The sequence below is a fragment of the Astatotilapia calliptera genome, chromosome 18 (assembly GCF_964374335.1).
Source record: "Astatotilapia calliptera chromosome 18, fAstCal68.1, whole genome shotgun sequence".
Taxonomy (NCBI): domain Eukaryota; kingdom Metazoa; phylum Chordata; class Actinopteri; order Cichliformes; family Cichlidae; genus Astatotilapia; species Astatotilapia calliptera.
In genome coordinates, this window is record NC_137439.1 from 36312595 (window position 1) to 36334593 (window position 21999).

At 45.8% G+C, this 21999-nt stretch overlaps 1 protein-coding gene across 2 annotated transcripts in view; it reads left to right on the plus strand.

The window, feature by feature from the left end:
* Positions 1 to 21999, plus strand: part of LOC113010999 (solute carrier family 53 member 1) — a 37392-nt gene that overhangs the window by 3359 nt on the left and 12034 nt on the right. For both annotated transcript variants that reach the window (XM_026150357.2, XM_026150358.2), the window contains exons 2-4: positions 8232 to 8283; positions 20606 to 20707; positions 20802 to 21025. In XM_026150357.2, the coding sequence (XP_026006142.1) occupies positions 8232 to 8283; positions 20606 to 20707; positions 20802 to 21025 (378 nt within the window). The remainder of the gene's footprint in view (positions 1 to 8231; positions 8284 to 20605; positions 20708 to 20801; positions 21026 to 21999) is intronic.

Here is a 21999-nt window from a genome sequence, read left to right on the forward strand (position 1 = left end):
GAAAACGCCAAATCTGATATATCTTTGCTACGGCGAGGGAATGACGAGTATTTCAAACAATGGCCGTGTATTTGTTACTTATTTCCTCCGAAGTTTCAGAGGCTTTCTTCCTGCCCCTGCAGTTTTTGGACACAGACCAGATGGAGCTTGTTGTTCCACCCAGCTGTAAATCTGGCCCCGGGCCGTGTTAGTTTTAGTCCTGTGAAGATGTGGGACCCGGGCCTGTGACGTTTGCAGAGCCGTGGGGTTCAGGGCCGTTACATGTGTGCGGTGTTTTCTGTCAGCTTGTTTGGGTGAAACGCCGAGCAGCAGAGGCCCATAAACTGAGCTGACATGATAGGACGTCTGCTAAAACAAACCTTCTGTGTCGGCGGTTTTCAGCATGCTCCCACTGACTGCAGTTTTCCCAGCACTGCTGACATTCCAACACTGTGCAACTTGTGTTTTTTACTGAAGTTTTATCATCAAAGCGTGAGAAATGTAGTAGTAATGATAATAATACTAATCCAGGGTCAAACTCTGTTGACATGCTGGAAGCAGCTTCATGCAAAGTGCCAGGCTCGTAGTGCGTCTACCAGACAGGCGCTGTAAGAATAAAAACACCTGCTGGTCATCCGTATGACTCAACGGGCTCATTGACTACAAACCCTGCTGCATGACTACATGGCTGGAGCTCTGTGAGTCTGGGTTATATTTTTCTGTATCAACAGTTGAGATGTTTGTGTGTGTTGGAGGACGAAGGTCAGGATAATGAACCAGACAGAAATGGGAGAAGCGAGTGGAAAAGAGAAAGATGGGACTGGTCGGCTCATTTAGTTACCAGCTGATCGGGTGTAATAACAATGAAACCATTTGGAGTTGTTTCTTCTCATTGTTTGTTTGTATGGTTCAAAAGCACAAATAGATTTCTTTCAAATCTTTTCTAACGTTCATAAACAGCAAATAACCTGATGCTGTGTCAGGAGCTGGTGCAGACGTGGTGTTTCACACACAGGACTGCAGCTGCAGCCAGACTAACTTCTTAACTCGATCATAGAAACATGTATAAAGTTGAGTGAAAGTGTATGAAACATCAAACTTGTACTACAGCCGTAGGCGAGGCCGCGTACAGAGTGGGTGTGATGTCACACCGCTTTTATAATGGCGACGCTGGCCTGGTCTCAGACATCCAAGTTGTCAAACGCACCTCTGCCAGCTGATGTCCCACATGTGTTTGAATATTTGCACATTCCTGGTAAACTGGTGTTTCTGGTTTTTCTCTAAATGAAGAACCAGTATCGATCCTGCAGAGTAAACTGTTCTGCAGCACCCTGCTTGATACTGAGCTAAGGAGCATCAATGCAGGAACCATGCATGTCTTTAGGCTTGAAGACTGAAGTTTATGCAGATGAAGCCCTTTCATTAGCTTCCACATTACAGCACTCGTTAAATGGGGATTCTTTTGGGCTTCGTCCTGCTGTGGTGCAAGCGCCTGTTTGCTGCACAAGTATCTGGGTCTGCTATTGATGAACTGATCAGAGATGGAAGGATCTAACCCAGCATGCTCATAGACCAGGGGTGGGCAACTCCAGGCCTCGAGGGCCGGTGTCCTGCAGGTTTAGATCTCACCTTGAGTCAACGCACCTGAATCACATGATTAGTTCGTTACCAGGCCTCTGCAGAACTTCAAGACATGTCGAGGAGCTAATTTATCCATTTAAACCAGCTGTGTTGGTTCAAGGACACGTCTAAAACCTGCAGGACACCGGCCCTCGAGGCCTGGAGCTGGACACCCCTGTCATAGACCCAGTGTTGGTAAGGTGCTGACCATGGTGTGCATGTGGCTCTGTGAATGAATCACCAATCCTGTCATGGACTCAAAACCAACTGAAAAATACTTACAGAAGATATCTGGAGACACGCATGATGTGAACTAAGACGCATCTCACATTATACAACGTGGTTTGTCAGTAGTGTGGATGACCTGCCGTAGCTTATGTGCCTGCTTTGTCATTGACTGCATTTTTCCAGCACACCACTGCAGCTCAGGCTGTGCAGCAGAAGTGGAAACTGAGCTGCAGCACTTCATGGGAAGTTAGTTTGCTGATGATAGCTGGTTTCAGGTGGGTGAGGAATAGAGAAGCTGACAGTGAAATGAGGGTTTTACTTCAGGCGCTGTCTCAGTCAGAGGACATTCAGAGGAGGCTTTCTGAATGGTGACAGACCTCATTAAAGCACAAGAGTTGTTTTTTCCACACTCTGGGATAAGACTTGGATAGATGGCGCATGTAACATTGTAGCATGTTTCCACTCATGTTGCTACAATTAAAAGTTGATTGTTTTTACTCTACTTACACTCAACCACAACGTGTCTGAACAAAACTGGGCGGTGTACAGTAAACTAACTGAAGACCACAGGTTCTTATTAAGCTGAGTCATCTTAAGTACGTAGGCTTACATGTACCTGTAGAGCGAAGGGCCTGTGTTCGTCTGGTGGGCGAGCTGCTGGGAATCCAAACGTGCACCAGTGTGAAGCAGAGCTTGTTTTAATGAAAGTTTCTAAGCGTCCAGCTCCAGGATGGAGTTTGTGATGGTTGGTGCAGCAGGACTGGAAAATCATTCATAAATTCATAGATGCCCACCCCTCTGTGAAAATGGCCCTTTGGTGTTTTCTGTTATGCTTATACTACATTATCTCCTGCTGATCAAACATGGGCAATTTAAGCTTTTAAAAAACACCACACACACTTAACATCCTAACATCACCTATGGACGGTGTTGTGTCAGACTACCTGCCCGCATTCTGATTTTGTAGATTTTGATATATTCCAATAAAGAAGGATAACTGGGTCTGTGTTGTTGCTCGTCTTCAAACACCAAAACGAACACAATCACACGTCACTCGTTGTGAAGAGCTTCAGAAGTCCAGACTGAACCTTAATGACTGGCCTGCACAAAGCAATTACTTGAATCCTATTGGAAAGTCTGTGAGGTGAACCGAAGACCAAAGTCCGTGCCAGCACAGCATCAAATCTGGAGGAGCTTTACACAAATTCACCATCACTACAGTTTAAAATAGAATAGCAACGATGTGGCCAGCTGATGTACTGAGCTGTAAACATGTTATTTGTCCTGCTGACGCTGACAGTCTGACTTAATTTTGGACCAAGTGGCTTTCAGAGTTTGCAGTTTTTACACTTCCATGTTGGTATTTTTCACTCAGCCTTGGTGTTTAGTTGGGCTCTGTTTGTTAACCTCTCAGGTCACTAATGAAGCGGCTCCCGTCAGCTAGTGTCTGATGCCTTCTATTTTAGCCTAATTCAGCAAATATGAAATATGGTTTATAAGTTGGTAAGCAATTTTCTTATTCTACTTTTTTCATTAAAGACTTATTTTTTATGGCTTTACCACAAATGAGGAGAACATACATGTTGCTACAGGGGTGGCTGTAGCTCAGGCGGTAGAGCAGGTCATCTACTGATCGGAAGGTTGGTGGTTCGAGTCTGCATGCCAAATATCCTTGGGCAAGATACTAACCCCAAATTGATCTCTGATGCATCCATCGGAGTATGAATGTGTGTGAATTAGATCAATGTGCTTGTGTGAATGTGTGAATGCACAGGTTGTGTAAAGCGCTTTGAGCGCTCAGAAGAGTAGAAAAGCGCTGTATAACAACCAGTCCATTTACCATTTGAAGCCTGAACCAAAGTTTGCTCTCCCCCCTGTAGCTCAAGGGGGAGAGCATCTACTGATCAGGAGGTTAGTGATGCCTGCACCCCCCCAGTGTGGGTGGAGGTTAGCTAGGAAGCACTAAAAGGTGCTTGTGTGAGTGAGTGTGGCATGTTGTATGAAGAGCTGTGAGCTCTGGGACAGTAGAATAGTGCTTTATAAGAACGAGTAGCTCGAAGTCATCTCTCCCAGCTCGTCATCAAACTAAACTCTGCTCAGAGCTGATCCAGGGTCAGGGGGACAGGTGACGGCTCCTAGACTTCATTGTTGTTGTTGTCGACCCTGCTCTGATGAATATTTGTGTTCTCTTCACTCAGCTGTACAGTCTCCTCTATCACTGAAAACTAACACAGCTGCTTCTCCTTTTCCTTTGGCTCATTTCTTCATTTTCTCATATTTGCTTGCATTTAAATCTGAACCCCTGTCTCTCTGTGTACTCGGCCTGTACCACTACACTCGCTGTCTTTGGATCATCTACCCCCATCTACCCACTTTCACATAATGGTATGATCCCAATCTGTCTCTCCGTGTGATTGGCCACATTGGATGCTGAGCAGCTGAATCTTCAGCTCTTCCTGACTGAGGTCGGCTCGTTCATGAACAGCTCATCACTATAATCAACGTGCACTGACTTGTAGTGACTTTCAAGAACATTTCAAGAACCCACAGAAGAACACTGGGAACACTGGGAACATGGCAATTGTGGAGATTAAAGGGAACAGAAATAAAGGCTTCAGTGTCATAACCCTCATGTCTTTCTGCAGCCAGAGGCACACATGCAGAAACACCAGTGTTGGAAAGACTGAGTAAATATGTGGGTGTAAAATGATTTACTGCTGATAATGCTGGGAGCACTGGGAGCACTGGCTGATGCCTTCAGATGAAACTTCCCCGCGTGCGTCCTGTCACATTCAACTTTGACGTCTGTGTAAAATTTCCCACCTGTCAGTGTGTCTCTGTGTCCCACAATGCTTTGCAGCCTGTGATGGAAGCCCGCCCTGACAGAGCCTCGTACGATCTGCTGGCCCCTGCTCCTGATGTCTGTACAGTAATGCATGTTGTTGTTTGTTATTTGTATGCTGAGTTAAATTAAAGCTGCAGACATCGGCCTGCTCTTTTCATATGAAGCATACGGATCTGTGGAAAAGTTCGACAGCATCTTCTATACAGGTAAAGTCAACGTGAAGCCGGTCAGACAAATGTGGCCATGTGCTGTTAAAGTTGTGTTTGTTTCATCGTTGTAAACGCACACAGAGGGCACAGGGTCAGACCCTCTGCTCTGTTTACCCACAAATGTTAGCTTCATTGAATCAACACAGCTTTTTCCTTTTTAAAAGCACAAACTGTTGACCAGCTAGTGTATGTTACTAACCATCTCTGCACCTGCAGCAGTGCAAAGTCCAGATGTTTTGCCATCAACAGGCATCTGGAGTAATTCAGGCTGGATAGCTGGTCGCTGTTCTTGGCAGATGTGGTGTAGTTAGTTTAAATAGTTTGGTTTGCTGGTGTGGAGCTAACGTTTAAGCGTAGTCAGAACATTTTCACTCGAGCTAAAGTCAGGCCTTTTGATAGGCTGTTTCAGATGCTAGCATGCTCTAACCATTCCAAACCCAGATGTGTGTTTGGGTTCATTCTTCTCTTTGTGTCCTGGTTGCAACTGTCTAGCTGTTGATTCTAGCTGAAGAATTGAAAGGTAGTCCTTCATTATTCTCTCAATTTTCTGGAAACAGCCCAGTTCTTACAGTAGTCGTAGGTTTGAACGCCTTCCAACCATGCTTCTAGTCATTGTGGCCACGTGGCTCAATCTGTGTCTCCTCTGACCATAAAAAGCCTCTGAGTCCACGGTGATGTCAAACTGGCTTCAGTAACTCTGATTACTGAACACTGGTGTTCCAGCAGTTTGTAGTTCATGGCAGGCTTCACCCTCAGGATGTTAGGAACAGGTCAGGAAGCACTGACTCGTCTCTTCTCCTCTCAGGGAGACAGTTTCCTGCAGACCTTAGTAAAGTGGTGACACCTGAGATTAACTTGTGTATAGATGATATCAGACTCTCGACCGATTTAAATACCCTCTGCCAGGAGAGTGGCCGATTCTCCAGACGCTTGTTGCTGGTCTGGTCGAGGTGCAACTTGTGAACATTAGTGATTGCGGATGTATTTGTGGCCCTATGTGGAATAAAGAAAAACCGATGCAATAAAAAAGGTGCACATTAGTTCATGGTGTGCAAAGAAATCAGTAAACTTGCTGTGACATCTGTGACAGCTCCTCTTTGTTTCCACGTTCATCAAATAGGATGATGTAATCAGATACGAAGGTTGTTTCGATGTACTTGCAATTAAGACAAACCATAAAAGAAATGAAATCATTATTGAAGGCTCTCTAATGAAGCTAATTACATTAGAGGTCACCGAGACATACCAACACATGGAGGCATTGTCTGCCATCACAGTCAGCAAAGCTGTTTTCTGACGGCTGAAAACAAAGAACTGCTCAGTCAGACGTTAATGCTGCTTTAGCTTTTAGCTCGCATCACTCGTGCGTCACCGGTGATGTCACGGCCCTGCAACAACTCTCCCAAACGCCTCACCTGTCAGCAGCCCTGGGAGCTCTTTAAATTCTGCCACAGCACCTTTCAGGCTCACATCTAAAGAGCAGAGCTCCTTCATATCTCGTCTGCACTGTGGACACAAGCTGGGGGACAGAAAAATGAGGAACAACCGAGAGATCTGGGTTTTTACATGACACACATGTGAGCAATAATCCAGTTATGACTCATATAATCCTTCTGACAGTTTGGTGTCAACAAAGTGTTTGTGTGCTGGTGGGCAGGGTTGGAGAAAAGAGCGAGGGAAAGGAATGCATGAAGGAGATTAGGGAAAGATTTCCAACAGCCAGTGAGGAAAAGATGACAGCAGAGTGTAAATGCACAAAAAGGAGCACTGCAGAGAAACCTCACAGTTGGAGAGAGAGATTTGTGGTCAGCTGGTGTGGGTCAAAGGTACGCCTGTGGTGATCGCCACAAGCTGCGAGAGAGAGAGCGAGGCGGCGCTGAAGGAGAAAGAACAGAAGTAGGGTAATCTGCGGGGATAAGCACAGCCGCCCTTGTTCCTGTTGAGCTGTGTGTTGTGTTTTGGAAACTCGCTCCTGACCACATGCTGAGCCAGCCTCCTGTGACCACCAGCATCTTACTGTATGTCACACATGCTGTGGGCCTCAGGACCAGTGTGGGAAAGCGCTTTGGAGCTATGGCGCAGAGAGCGCTTTGTGCTGGTCGTAGGCCTTGTGTCAGGGTGATGTTCGATAACAGCAGCAGCCACTTTCATTAGTTACAGAGCAGCAAAACAGGCTAAAGGTCACCGAGGCAGGTAACTCCTGCAGATGACACATGAGTCATCATGTGTCATCAACATCTGTCAACCAGTAGGACCAGTATGTACTGCACTGGCCCTTCTTTCTGCAGTATTGATAGCGATAGCACGGCCATTCTTCACCACCACTCAGATGTTGGTATCAATTGTGTCTGTGAGGAAGACTAGGGGGCGTGAGCTATTTCAGCTCTTTATCGAACGTTTTCAACATTTAGCCTGGACACGGTTAAAGACGTCAGGGAGGTGTGAAGAGCTGAGCCCAACATCAGTCAGGCTGAACGTGGATGCAAATGTGTCATAAAGGAGGTGCCTGAGCCTGTGTTGGAGCGCTGATGGTTTTCCAGGATAGAGGGGTCTGAGCTGTTTTTGAGCTCCGCTTCTGTCAGGTTTGTATTGACCCAGTTCTTTCCCTGGTTATAGCTCACCTGTTCAGTAACAGTGGGATTGTTTCATACATCATGCAGTGTAGTGTGTGTCCTCTTCTGTCTGTCCTTCAAAACTACAAAAATGTGTTGTTGCAGAAACATCGAGCCGGGCCTGCAGGTTTTATTGGGCATTGAAGAGCTTCTGCCTTTTTATCGATTTCCTACTCTGTGATTAGTTGCATTGTTCCAGCACTGCAGCGAAGCTTAGGCCTGACTGCTTCACTGCTGCTCGGCTGTCCAGCAGGCCGGGCCGGCACACAGTGAGCTCATTGTGAGCCGGTGCCCTGCTGGCATTCTGACTAACTGACCACTCTACTATCTAACCCTGGAGCAAGCGCTGATGAAAGGGGGCGACTGTCCTGCTGTCCTACTGCAGCTCACTGAGACTGGGTGACTCCTCGTCCTCTCCACAGTGGGGACAAAGCACAGCGTACACTGCCCCACAGTATGAAGCAGGCTGCTTTATTAAAGGATGGGTGAAGAGCTAAATAACAGATCAATAAAAGAAATAACAGACTACGCTCTGTGACTGCAGGAGAATGTAAGGAGAGTATTTCTGCAGGTTGTTTACAGCAGGTCTGAACACCTGATGAAGAAAACTCATCACAGATGGGTCACACAGCACTGTGACATGCTGCTGCTGTGGAAGCCGATCACTCTCATTGACCTGATGATAGGATATATATGTTTGTACAGGAGACTGATCTGGTGTTTTTACTGTGTCTGCAGGCTTTCAAAGAGATGCTGTATGCTGCTCAGGACCAGGCCCCGTCTATCGAAGGTATTACATGCATGCACACACAGTCATGCAACTTCCTGTTTCTTTCACCTTCTCCAGTCTTACTTATCAGAGCTGTTGCTGTCTTGCTTTGTACTGGAAACTGTTGTGTTATCATGTCGGTGTAAGACCACGCGTGTTACACGTTTATATTTGTGCCACAGCTGAACATGGTCCAAACCCAACAATTCCTAAATACTGATGTTCAACAAGTATTTAAAGATATGATCATGAAAACCTGGCCTACAGCTCAGTGTGTTAGGACAGCTGGGCACAGACTGGGGGCAGTGCTCACACAGAGTACAAGCGCTGCCCAGTTACAGCCTTACTTACATTCAGTTAGGCTGATTGATTGATCCTGAAAATAACGATTAGTCAAGTCCAGTATTCTCTGTTCCAAACACAGAATATTCAGAAAATATATTTACTGCAGCTACTGATTATTTTAGTAATCTATCGATTATTCCATCGAGTAATCCGATAACTGATCCGATATACGGCATCGGTCCGATCCTGACCTAAAGTACTGGATCGGATATCGAGGAGAAATGAGAAATGTAACCCGATCCATCAAATATCACAAAGCACCTCACAAAACCTGCGACAGGGCGTAACCCGGCTCGTGACCTCAGCGCGTCGGAGCAGTACGCGTCACGTGACAGAGCGGCTGTTGCGTGCGGGACCTGTCGGCGGGCTGGCGTTCACACTGAAAGCATCTGGAGCCGCGCTACGTGCTGCCAAACCGGCATCTCGGAGAAAGCTATCCCAGAGACACAAAGCAAGTTCCTCTGTGAATGTTTGTGGAGCACTCCCACGTTCAGCCTCAGAGGCGGTATATGGAGCTGGGACGTCTGTGACCGAACGATGGACAGACTCACGTTTTACTTTGGAAAAAACTGTTACAGGCTGAACAAAACCCCAAAACATGAAGAACACCTTTTTCATCCTTGTGTTAAGTTTAGAAATGACAGAAACTTGAGTCTGAGGTTAAACATGATGGTAACGGCTCCGACATCCATCCTGATCCACTCTGGATGTGTATGTGCAGCTGTAAGTGCTCCACTGTGCAACCTGTTGTTTTTTAAGTTGTTGAATACGAACATTACTTTGCACTCCTTTTTCCCAGAACAGAGTTTCTGAAATCTGCATTAAATTGCATTTTAATTTACTTTTGAATATTACTTGAAGCACTTAGATTGAAAGTTGAGCTAAAGGTTTAAATACAAAGATCAGCATCACTGAACTGTGAAATCCTTTGGCTGCAGTGAGCATGAACTTGCAGGAAGCTATAAACAGTTTTATTGATTACAAAATGGACCATATCGGATTCATATCTGTATCAGCAGATATCCAAATGTACGATGTCGTATCGGGCATAGAAAAGTGGTATGGCGCCATCTCTGGTGTGAACATGGATCAGGAACGGGTCACACTTGGTTTGTTGGTGAGGGACTGATCACAGGATCGAAACAGCTCACCGTCTCAGGGACGGCTCCGCCTCTTGGTCTTCACTGTCACGGGGCCGAGTGGCCTGTAACGAACAGGACTCAGGTGCAGAGACAGCAGATGATGTAACAATTATTTATTAGGCTTAAGTGCAAGAAACGTAGCAAGGACAAAAGAACAATAGGACGTGGAGTCTGACGTGGCGTGGCCTGGGAAACGTGGCGAGGGAACGGGGCCTGAGATGCAGAGTGGAGCTGAGCAGGGAACAGTCACACTGAGGAGAGAAGACAGTGGAGTTAGGGAGGTGGTGGAGGCAGCTCTGCAGTGGCCAGTTGTAAGAGTGGCAATTCTTACTTGCAGTAGGGGACAGAGTGTTGAGAGGGGGGTGATGAGAATCCAGGGGAGGCTGAGTGGCGTGGAAAGGCTGGCCTGAGGTCCGGGGCTTCAGATGGAGTGTGATGGCAGGAGGGCAGGCAGGTGAGGCACACAGAGATTTTCAGAATGATTGCTTGGTATCCTGAGTCCGGAGGTGGAGCGTGAGCCAAGCTGAATACAGCAAATGTGTTGATGACAAACTGGCAGCGAATGAACACCAACGTGTGGCTTAAATCCCTCTGGCTTGATTGCCTGCAATAGGCTCCAGGTGCGCAGGAGCTGGAGGAGTTGGCCCCGCCCAGGGGCGGATCCAGGTAAGTTCAGGAGCCTTATGGAAATTCCAGCCACCCACCTCAGACCCTGACACTTCACGCCGTGTAAAAGGACTCGGCTCCACGTTACGGCGAGCCGGCGTCGCTGCCTGATGTCAGTGTTTGGGTTGTGTCAGGCCTTTTTCTCCACGCGCTGCTCCTGAACACGTTTCTATTGCAGGTCTGATTTTAGTCGCAAATCTGGGTGAAACTTCCTGCTAATAACTGATCTAATGTCCCTACATATCAGCAGCAATATTTAAACCAACGTCAGTGTTGATTTTACAATAAATGTGTTGTTCACTAAACAAGTTGCTGCTCATGGCTTTGTGCCTGTTTGCAGCAGCTTGCTGAGCGTTTGTGACTGAAGAAAGCAGCGCACATCATTACTGAGTGGGAGCCCAGCAGCCCCTTCAGGTGTCCACAGTGGGAAGCACGAAGAGTCTGATTGCAGTTTAATGTTAGCCCAGGTTTCATGTGTATTGCAGTGCAGGCATCTGCTGCCCAGCAAAGATGGGCGTGTGATGGAAACGCACACGTCTGTCTTTATGCAGTAGTTTGGTTTGTTTGCACACAGCTTCATCTGGATTCAGCTGAACACATGAAAGCCCAGGATACAAACAGCATCACACTCTGACTGGAAGTGCAGTTCTTTACCTCCAGTCATTTTATATGACGACACTTCAGCCTACATTATTGCTTAATTATGTGTCTTTGCAAAAATACAGCAGCAGGAGCCACAAAATGACCAAAATTTAAGGCCTCAAATCATCTTAGAAAGTCTTCAAACCAGTGATCAGAGGCCTGTGTTCCATCATGTAATGACAGGCCTGGTCGTGTCACTGCGCTGCATACTTAAACTTGACTTAAAGCAATACTAAACAACGTGACTAGCACAGTGCGCTTTCCTGATCTTTCATCTTATTTTGACAGAAGCAACTTCAACCACTTGAAGGGCCTATTTCTGTCCCAAATGTGATGTTAGAAAACCCAAACAGCAAATCGTGTCGCCGCTTCCACTGCTGCTTTGCACCAAACATGGCTACAGCTGCCAAAGGACCATTGATCCTGCGTATACGGCTGAGTGCTATTAGTTTTTAATCAGCAGCAGAAGTGAAGCGAGTGCTGCTTTGTGAATTCAAATATGATTTCAAACCCGAGGACCTGTTTTAGGCTCTAGTCCACGCACAGAGAGTCAGCGGTACAGACGGAGTGAAATGTCACATCTGTCCAGTGTTTCACGATGAGAGCATCCAGATGGAGTTCAGAGGTGGTGTGTGAAGCCGATCATGTCTGAACTTTCACACATTTTAAACTGCTTACACAGAATAAACATGTTTCTGTGTAAATGTAAAAATGACATGTTTACCTTGATCACAGTTTTAAGATAATCCAAGCTCTGGTCGGCTCACGTGTTTGGTTGTGCTGAAGCACGCTCTTCAGTTTGATTAGGGACGGGCAGTTAGCTGCTTATTGTAGCTAGCACGGGTCATCATGTGTCGCTCACGGTAGGGCTGCCACGATTCGTCGACCATCAAAATCGTCGACGACTAATTTAACAGCCGACGTGTCGTTTGAAGCTTTGTAAGCTCCTGAAAGACGCAGGAATAAGTAGCAGGATTTAAGCGTGTAGTAACGGACTGAAACAGACGGTGGCAGCACTGCATGTACAAGGATGCCAGCTGCCGTTGAACACCGAAGAAGAAGAAGCAACTCCGGTATCATAGCTGTGTCCAAATTCAGGGGCTGCATCCTTCAGAGGCCGCATTTGTAGGCCGATTACGTGACAGCAACGGAGGCTGTCCAAATTCAAAGACTCTGCGCCTGACAAATGCGTCCTTCATTTCCCCAGATCTGAAGGATGGGTCGGGTGTATCCTTCGTTGCCCAACCTATCCCAGAATTCATAGCGCGGCCCAGCCAATTCCAAGAGCACCTGGCTGCAGCCACTGGGGAGCCATATTGTGACCTCCACAGCAGCCGGAAACACTTCAGTTAAATCGACTTTGACAGCGAAGACTAAATTGTGTTTTTGTTACTATCGATGCTGCTGAGAAATAAACGTGGTTCTAAGTGTTTTAACACAAAATCACCATCCCTTCAGCTTGTTCGTGGCCAAAAGTGTCCGTGTCTTATGTTTTTGTTTCTTTGCTACTTTTTCTGCATAAAGGTTTTTTCATAAATATAAAATAGTCATTACTTTTTACTTTTTTGATCCTTCAAACACCCTTTCCTGGTTCAATGCACTTGTTTGAAGACAACCTCAAAACTCACCATTTCATATATCAGCAGCGCTACTGGAAATGATTGTACAGCGGTCCCTCGCTATGACGCGGTTCACCTTTCGCAGACTCGCTGTTTCGCAGATTTTTTACAGAGCATTGTGTTCTGCGTCCTGATTGGCTGTAGACCATTGTCAGTCAGTCTCGTGTGGTGTCTCCTGTACAGCACAGAATGCGTTCAGCTTGTCAAATTCACATAAAACTTCGATGGTTAGCAGTGTGACTCTGACGTGCTGTATGTTTGTGAGTTATGTTTGTGAGTTTTCTCCCCAACAAACACAACAGCGTCGACGAAACGTCGTCACCTGCTGGTGCCTTTGGTTTCATTCTATAACACTGGACTTACTTTTCTACAAAGGTTTGAACTTTGAGAGTTTAAACAAGAGAGAGAAGTGTGAAATGTTCATGCCTGTCTGAGAAAAGTGTATAAAGTTTGTAGTGAGGGCTTTACAGCCTTAAAACATCTGTAATCATTGTAAAAACTAAAGTTTCACCTACCGCGGGTTATTTTTAGAACGTAACTCCCGCGATAAACGAGGGACCGCTGTATTATTAATAGTAGAGTCTGGGACATCTAATTGATTAACATCAACATTGATTATTGTGCACTGTTATCTCTGTTCAAGGAGAGCAAACAATATGAAACTCTCTCTCAGCTTGTTCGTTGCCAAATATGTGTATGTTCACAAAATGCTATAAAATGTATATTTTATAGCATTTTATAACTCCAACATGGTTTCCTCAGCTGAATCACAAAACATTGTTCATGCATTTGTGTCATCGCGTTTCCATTATTGTAATGCCCTGTTTATCAGCTTGGATAAATCCTCTCTTTCCCGCCTCCAGGCCAGCGGCCAGGCTACTAACTCACGTCACTGCTGGTTTATATTCTTCACACTGGCTCCCAATAGATGATGAAATTCTTGTTTTAACATACAGAGCACTAAATGGCCCCAGCTTCTTATAAAATACTCTGCTGCTCGTTGTCTTCGCTCACAGGCTCAGAGTTTGTTGGTTTCTCCCCGAACACGACTGAAGGCGAAAGGGGGCGGAGCCTTTCAGTCGTACCACCACAGTTACGTTTGGTTGACTCTGTGGAATCCTTTAAAAAGCAGTTAAAACTTTATTATTTAAACAGGCCTTCTGTTAATCAACACTTCTGAATTGTTTTGAATTTGCATTGTTTATATTGTCTATTTTGTTACTTAATGTTTTCTTTATTGTTACCTTTGTGTACAGCGCTTTGTAAGTAAAGTAAGTTAGTAAAACTTTCAAGATAAAAATCACAAAGTGCTTCACAGAAGCTAAAACCTAAAAATCAAAATCAACCAAAAGCAAGTTTAAAAAGATGAGTTTTTAGCTGCTTTTTAAAAGCGACCACGGAGTCCACAGATCTCAGGCTCAAAGGGAGAAAGTTCCACAATCTGGGGCCACAGTAACAAAAGCTTTGTCGCCTTTTGTTTTCAGCCTCGTGTGTGTGACTGCCTGTCTACGAAAAGCGCTTAATAAATAAACCTCACTTACTTATTAAAACATTTTTCTACTTTTACCGACTTTAAATTAGCTCCAGTCCTTTTCATCAAAACCCAAATTTGATCTACATTGTTTTTTTACTCTTTAAATGCCAGTTAGCTCATATATGTTACCAGTGACGTTTCAGATAAAAGGTGATAAAGTCCTAATGGGTTCATGAATCTTTGTATTTTGTTTCATATACAGTATATGAAAGACTCCCAACCTTTACGATCCACTTGCAAGGTTTCCACTGTATTATACACTGTTTTATTTGTTCTTGTTTCTAATGTCTCTGTAAAGCACTTTGAATCACCTTGTTGTTGAATTGTGCTATACAAATAAACTTGCCTTGTATCCAGGCAGAGGACGTGTTTCCGGCTACTGTGGAGGTCGCAATATGGCGCTCCACAGTGGCTGCAGCCAGACCCTTCTCGCCAATTCCAGTTTCCAACAGTGGCGGCCGCTACTCAGTTTTAATATTACTCTTATTACTTTTTCTGGGTCACAAAATAAACTTTTAAGATATTTTCAGGCGAGAATGTAGCTGCGTAAGCTTCAAATATCTGCTCGGTTTATCCAGACATCACATATTTGTAAAGGTGCTCCGACGTTTTCAGAGACGTCTGCCACCCACCAGCTCGACAGCTGACCGGGAGCTCGAGGCTCACTAGAGCCGGTGTTCTGACAAAACAACCTACCTATCAAGCCGTCCTACTGGTTGTTACTGACTCAAAACAGCCATGTTTTTGCTTTTAATAGTACACGCCTATTATTTGATCCTACCCCGATCTCGTGCGTGTGAAAAAGGTTAGTATTAAATGTCTTACTTCGTTATTACAGTTGATACTTGTTTTCCTTAAGCTGTCGTCAATCTGTTAACCTTTCAAGCTAACATGCGTTTTTTGTTTTTTGTGCAAAAATACTCCAGTTTGGAGTCTCAATTGAAGTAATCTTTCAAGTCTTGATTTAGTGCTTCTAAACTTCTGTAAACGACCTAACGAAGCATCCTAGCATACAAATGCAAAAACTGTGAGGAAACCATGTAACAGCTTCTAATAAAACAGCTGAGTTTCCCCTCCATGATTGTGTGTTAACATTAGATGACTGTGTGCTGGAAGCACGTTGTGATCGTGTGATTTGGCCATCAGAACGTCCTACCTCTAGATATGTATGATGGAAGCATGAACCACGTAAGGTAGTATATTCTGATAAGGTAGCACGGATTGATAGACATGATTATAAATTTATGCTACGGTAGGATGTTTTGTCAGAACACCGGGGAGAACAGCGAACTCCCATCGCTTTCAACCCCCCGCGGTCTTTCTCTACTCAGGTTTAACATGGTATATAAGTCACTGAGAGCAGCGGTCCCCAACCTTTTTTGCGCCACGGACGGTTTATGCCCGACAATATTTTCACGGACCGGCCTTTAAGGTGTCGCGGATAAATACAACAAAATAAAACTGGTACCGGTACCGAAAAAAGAAAATTTATTCATAACACACGTGAAAAGACCCAGGAACACCGAGTAAACGATAAAAATGATAACAAAATAACGCTGAAAACCGATAAAACCCTGAAAACCAGACATTTCACACCTGAGCCTCAACTCTCGCGTTGCCCGGCACCAAAGGACTCACGCACCGGTACCGGTCCGAGGCCCGGGGGTTGGGGACCGCTGCCTTAGAAAACTTAAAAATGTTACTGTTTGGCTTTGTGTTTTGTTTGTTCCTCAGTAAATCGGTTTGGCTGAGATTAAAGTTCTAGTTTTCACACAGCTGAATAAACGTCACTCAGAAAACTGATTATCAGAAGTGTGAGATGCTGCAGAGTTTACTCCGGTGTCCTGTTATAGTTTAGATATGAAGGAGCAGCTGAGGTTATTAAACTACACCGAGACAATCTGCAAATTTCATTAAAAGTGTAATAAACTATCATCATGTCTTTATTGTTAGTTAGCACAGACCTGAAACACTTCAAGCTGTAAGCTAATGATGGTTATATGAGAGCAGATGCTGCTGTGTTTTACGACCAATGGATGATGATCTGATTAGTCGAGTAATTACAAAACTAATCTGTGAGCAGTCGACTGTCAAACGAAGGGCAGCTCACGGTGGTTCATATTTAGAGCTACAGGGAGATGACCTCAGCTGCTTAATTATGAATTGGGATGAAAAACATCATTGGTGAGCCTGACATGTGTCATAACCCTAATGAGTGCTATGCCTGACTTTCCTCTTGTGATGTCAGTGTTACAGATTAATACCAGTCCCAGACCCACATCTGTAGTTCACATGGCTTATTGATGCTGGGCTGAGTGACATGTGATGGAGGGTGGGTACTGTGTATGGTCCCTGATCACTCAGTCACACAACACTCACCTGCTGCCTCCCACCAAAGCTACTTTGTCAGGTAGATGTGCCGCTGCTCTGCTCTATACCAGACGACCACATTGTTATTGTAATAGCAACGTACTTATTAGGCTGTTTTCCCAGCATCGTAATAATGTTTGTTAGAAATGTAAACATGTCGATGATGTTAAATGATGCACAGACAGCAGTTTCCTGTAAATGACAATCAGCGATTGTCTAAACCTGCGTTTTGCCAAAGAAAGCTTACATCATGCTGAGCTGGCGTCCTGAAAATGCTGCACGAGGTTGGATACAGATTACAGAACGATGGAGGTTTCAAAGGAAAGTGAATAAACTCTGATCATCCTCAGTCGGGTCACACAGCTTCACCTGAAGCACACCTCGACACGCTCCTGCGTTTCGCCCGTCACCCTGTTCACATTCCAGTCCGTGAATAAACTAGCTGCCATGTTTACAGCAGAGTGCTCCACCTGAGCTCACACTGTCCCACTGTTGTTTGATTGAGCTCCAGTCTGCTGACTGTGTGGCCCACTGGCCCCACAGTAAAGTTCCCTTTTCTATTACACCTGTATGTGATGTGCACTAGCTAAGGTACACATAGCTGTATGTTAACGAGGTGGAAGTGGGGAACGCACTCTGGCGCCCCTCTCCCCCCCTGCAGTGGGCGTAGCTGCACACAGGCAGCAAACGCTGTTGCACACGATGCTGAAAAAGCTCCACGAGTGGGTTAAAACCAGCGAATACAAAAGAGCTCAAATGTTCTGGGATCCTAACAGCACCTCTGAAGATGAATGCTTTGTAGTATACTGTACACTATAGATGGTTCTGGTGTGGTCTGCACCGCCCCGCTGTGTGGTGCCGTGTTATATAGTCACACGTTGCTCCCCACGAGAGGCTGTGATTCACGGGCTGGTCGTCCTCATATTTGTGTCCACGTCAGCTGACATGCACTTCCTCTACTTTGGTTTCCTCTAGTTTTTCCCGTCTGACTCGTCTCTCTGTCACGTGTTTGCTCTTCTGTGATAATTACATTATGTAGGCGTTGGTATCGTGTTGGTTTATTAGTGAAAATATGTTTTATTGGAATAATTTGTAAAATGAATCAAATCTCTTAACTTAATGTTGAATAATGATTTTGTTAAATCAAACGTACAGTTGAAAGTTAACACTTCTTCTTCTTTGCTGTTACTGCTCTTGTTGAGGTCAAAGTTTCCCTGTTCCCTCAAAAATGGTATCCAGTGTTTGAAACGACATTATCATGAGGGCCCTACTGCCTGTACACTCTGGCCACGAGAGGCTGCACTGTTGTGCACCAGGACACGCCCAGGACCCGCTGCAGCTGACGGTGTTGGATGGAGCGAAACGATGAGGCGTTCTGCTGGATTTAGGCCAAGGTGGTCTCAGTTCATCGTCCAGGGATGAACCTGCTCCTGTCTGTTAAAGCACAGGGTGCTAAGGCTGGACCTGCCAGCTCTGCTATTCTGAGGAAATGTTAGTCGGCTCAGCACAGGGCCCACCTGTGGATGCTGGGCCTTCAGCCCACTCCATAAAGTCTGCTTCTGATTGTTTGGACATTCACACCAGTGGGCTGTGGGCATGCTGTTTGTCCTTGCAAAAGGAGCAGATGCCGGTCCTGCTGATGGGTTAAGGCTCTTCTACGGCCCTGTCCTCTGGGATCTCCTCCATGCTCGTCAGACTCTGCTGGGAGATGCAACAAAGCCTCTTGCATGACATGCACTGATGGAGGAGCTGGACTAACCTGTAGCGTTGAGATATTGCTCCATGCTACCAGTGATGCTACCGACTCTTGCCAAATGCAAAACAAGACTGCTACTCTTGGACCAGAACGCTTCATCAGTCCAGATTAGTGACGAACACTGGATGAAATCACAGAATGCAATTTATGCAAAGTGTGCAGCTTTACATGGACTCAAAGAGCAAATGCATTGATGCTGTCCCAGAGGCCGGGGTCCACGCTGCAGGGATAAGTGGAGCGCTCTTTGTCCGAGTCAGAGACTTTGTCAGCCTGTATCAGACGGAGTGTTGTAACCAGCCGTGCAGGATCACACTGCACACAATCACTGAGGATAGTGTGTTTGCAAGAAATGTTTCTGTGCAGCTGCACTAACACCTCACTGTAGGTAGTGGGAGGAGTTTAATGCTGCGTATCCACGAACGGTAAAGGAAAATCTGTGTGGAAGAGAACGCGGTGGCGTTCCTGTCGCACGTCTGTGTTTGTGAGCCCGACGTGGCGCCTGGGTACTCGCTGTAGTTGCTACGTTCCACAAAAGAACACACGAAATGGTGCAAAGCAGGGTGTTGCTAAAAAACATACTTGTCAAATGGAAAGTATAGGCTTTAGCTGAGACACAGACATGGCATAATGGTAATAATGATAATAATCATTATGACTTGACTGAGACACGGAGAGAAAAGAGCCGAATAAGGCCAAAACGGGATAAGGAGATTACGGTAGTCTGACAGCGGTGGCTGTTTGTGTGTTTGTGCACTGCTGAGAGAGGGCGAGGGAGTGGTTTGGACACGCCAATTTAGTTAATTTGGTGTCTTGTCTAAAAGCAGCCACTCTGAAACACAGTGAATCACTGAGTGTGCACACTGTGAACCACCTGACCCCGCTGTTGTTTGCCTGTTGTTGACGTGACAGCAGGCTCAGCTCGGACACACAAGTCTGCTCAGGTCAAGTTTACCAGAATCGGTGACATGTGACGTTGTTGAGATGAAAATGGTCCAAATTACAGGACGGGTAACGGTCTAAAAAAGCACATGAGTCAGTGTCCAGGTAAGTATAGCACTCCTGCCATGACATGCTTGAACAGAACCTCATTTTCATGATACTGAGGGAGACATTCCCACTGCCACTCGTGGCTTTGATTAAAGTGGACACGCCCACTTTCCACTGTCCGTGGTTATTTTGCTTGTGTCAGGTGATTTCAGCAACGCTCCATCACCGCACGTTTGTGCACATTTCAACAGCGTTTTAACCCCAGCGTAGTCACATGTTTGTTGTCTGTCTTACTCTCAACGGGACCATGAGTCACAACATAAACTCTGCATTAAGATCATGAAACAATCAGCAGACTGAGGACGAGCAGAAAGGTCCGTTTGGTCCTGGGCTACCTTCACCAAGCACATGTTGCTTTCCTGCACTCCTGCTTTGAAACTGCTCCATCATAAGGTGCCTTTGTCTTTCTGTCACTACAACTGACCAACATTTACAAACTGCACTTGAAGTTTGACCTGAAACTGGCGACTGAGCCTATAAACCATCAGAGGAGAGCTTCCAGAGTCAGCAGGGATGTCTTCCTAACACTTACACATGTTTGTTTTAAATGAATAAGAACCAAAGGTGCACAATACTGACAGTGAACACACTTACATGATTACAGTGTAACAGTTTCTCATTTGGATGGAAAGTAGTTGAATAATAATGTGACATAACAAACATACAGATGCATCATTCAGAACAGGGGGTCCAACTCCAGGCCTGGAGGCCCGGTGTCCTGCAGGTTTTAGATCTCACCCTGGGTCGGCACAGCTGAGTCACATGATTAGTTCTTTCCCAGGCCTCTGGAGAACTTCAGATACATGTTGAGGATTTAAATCAGCTGTGTTGGATCAAGGACACCGGCCCTCCAGGCCTGGAGTTGGACACCTGCTGTGTCACCGCTGATCTGTTCACACAGTCTTTAAGTCTCAGTTAAAAGTTTCTCTTCCTGTCCTCTCAGTGTTTCTGAAAGCTGCAGCAGAGTTTCCATGTTTAGGCTTAAAGTCTGAAGTGACTGAGTGGAGTTCATATTCCATCCTGAATCTCCACACAGCACAGGGGCTGGACGGCTCACTGCTCCCCCTGCTGGTCGCAGCACAGCAGCACAGGCCTTTGCACACACACAGTCACACACTTGCCCATTTTTATTCATGCACTTTGTTTCTTTTCCTTAACTCTGTGCGCACAGGTTTGTTTCCTGCTGTGAGATGCTCTTCTAACAGCTTCTCTCTTGTTGCAGTCACAGATGAAGATACTGTCAAGCGGTACTATGCCAAATTTGAGGAGAAGTTCTTCCAGATGTGTGAAAAGGAGTTGGCCAAAATCAACACCTTCTATTCTGGTAATACAGCTGGTAGCACTGGTTTCAAGGCTCACCAAGACTTCTTATTATCCTGTCTCTTCTGTCCTTACCGTGTCTCGCTCTCTCCTTCCAGAGAAGCTGGCAGAGGCTCAGCGGCGATTCGCCACGCTGCAGAACGAGCTGCAGTCCTCGCTGGATGCACAGAGGGAGAGCTCAGCCAGTGGGCGGGGCCTGAGGAGGAGGAAGACGGTGTTTGCCTTGTCACAGCAGGAACGATGCAAGCACAGGAACATAAAGGACCTGCAGCTGGCCTTCTCAGAGTTCTACCTCAGCCTTATACTGCTGCAGAACTATCAGGTGCACACTCGTACAGCAGGGCAAAAACAGAGGAAACCTTTGATTATTGATTATTGATTATATCGTCCCATTTCCCCGAGGGGTCAGTCTAGCTACTTATTATGGTATTTGATTGGGAGATCAAATCACGCTGTGACTGATGATAAATAATAAATGCTGATGCGGGTGAATGTGCTCAGCCACTGTTAGGTAGAGAAACACGACACAGTTTTAAAATCATTTCAAAAAGCCATGTTTGAATTTTAAAGCCACAACAGCAGCTGCTGCTCGCAGGCCGACACGAGGCTGATGGATGTACGCATGTAATGAAACAACTCTGAAAAGGCAGCGTGGAACGTCACAGCTGCAGCTGACTGCTTCTCATTGGTTGGTGCTTTTTCACTAACAAAGCGTCTTTGGGATTTGGAGTCCCAGACCCAAATCCATCGTGGTCCGTGACCTCTAACCTTTAAGTTGCGAGTACGTGTCGCCTCTGAGCTCAGTGCACCGAGGACAAGCTGCAGTCCTGGAGGATCAGCTGATCCCAGCCCGCATCAGCTCATTGTTTACTGTTTTCCACACGTTACCTGCTGTGGAGATAAAAATGTGCTTTGTTATGGATTCTAATGAGCTCAGTGCACAGCTGACATTTCAAACAGCTGATTGGCTCCTGCAGAGGCGCCTGACTCCTTTATTGGACGAGTCGGATTTAAAATCAGAGTGTGAACAACCCAGAGACACACACACACACACAGACACACACAGACACACACACACACACACACACACAGACACACACACACACACACACACACAGACACACACACACACACACAGACACACACACACAGAAACACAGACACACACACAGACACACACACACAGAAACACAGACACACACACACACAGACACACACACACAGACACACAGACAGACACACACAGACACACACACACAGAAACACAGACACACACACACACAGACACACACACAG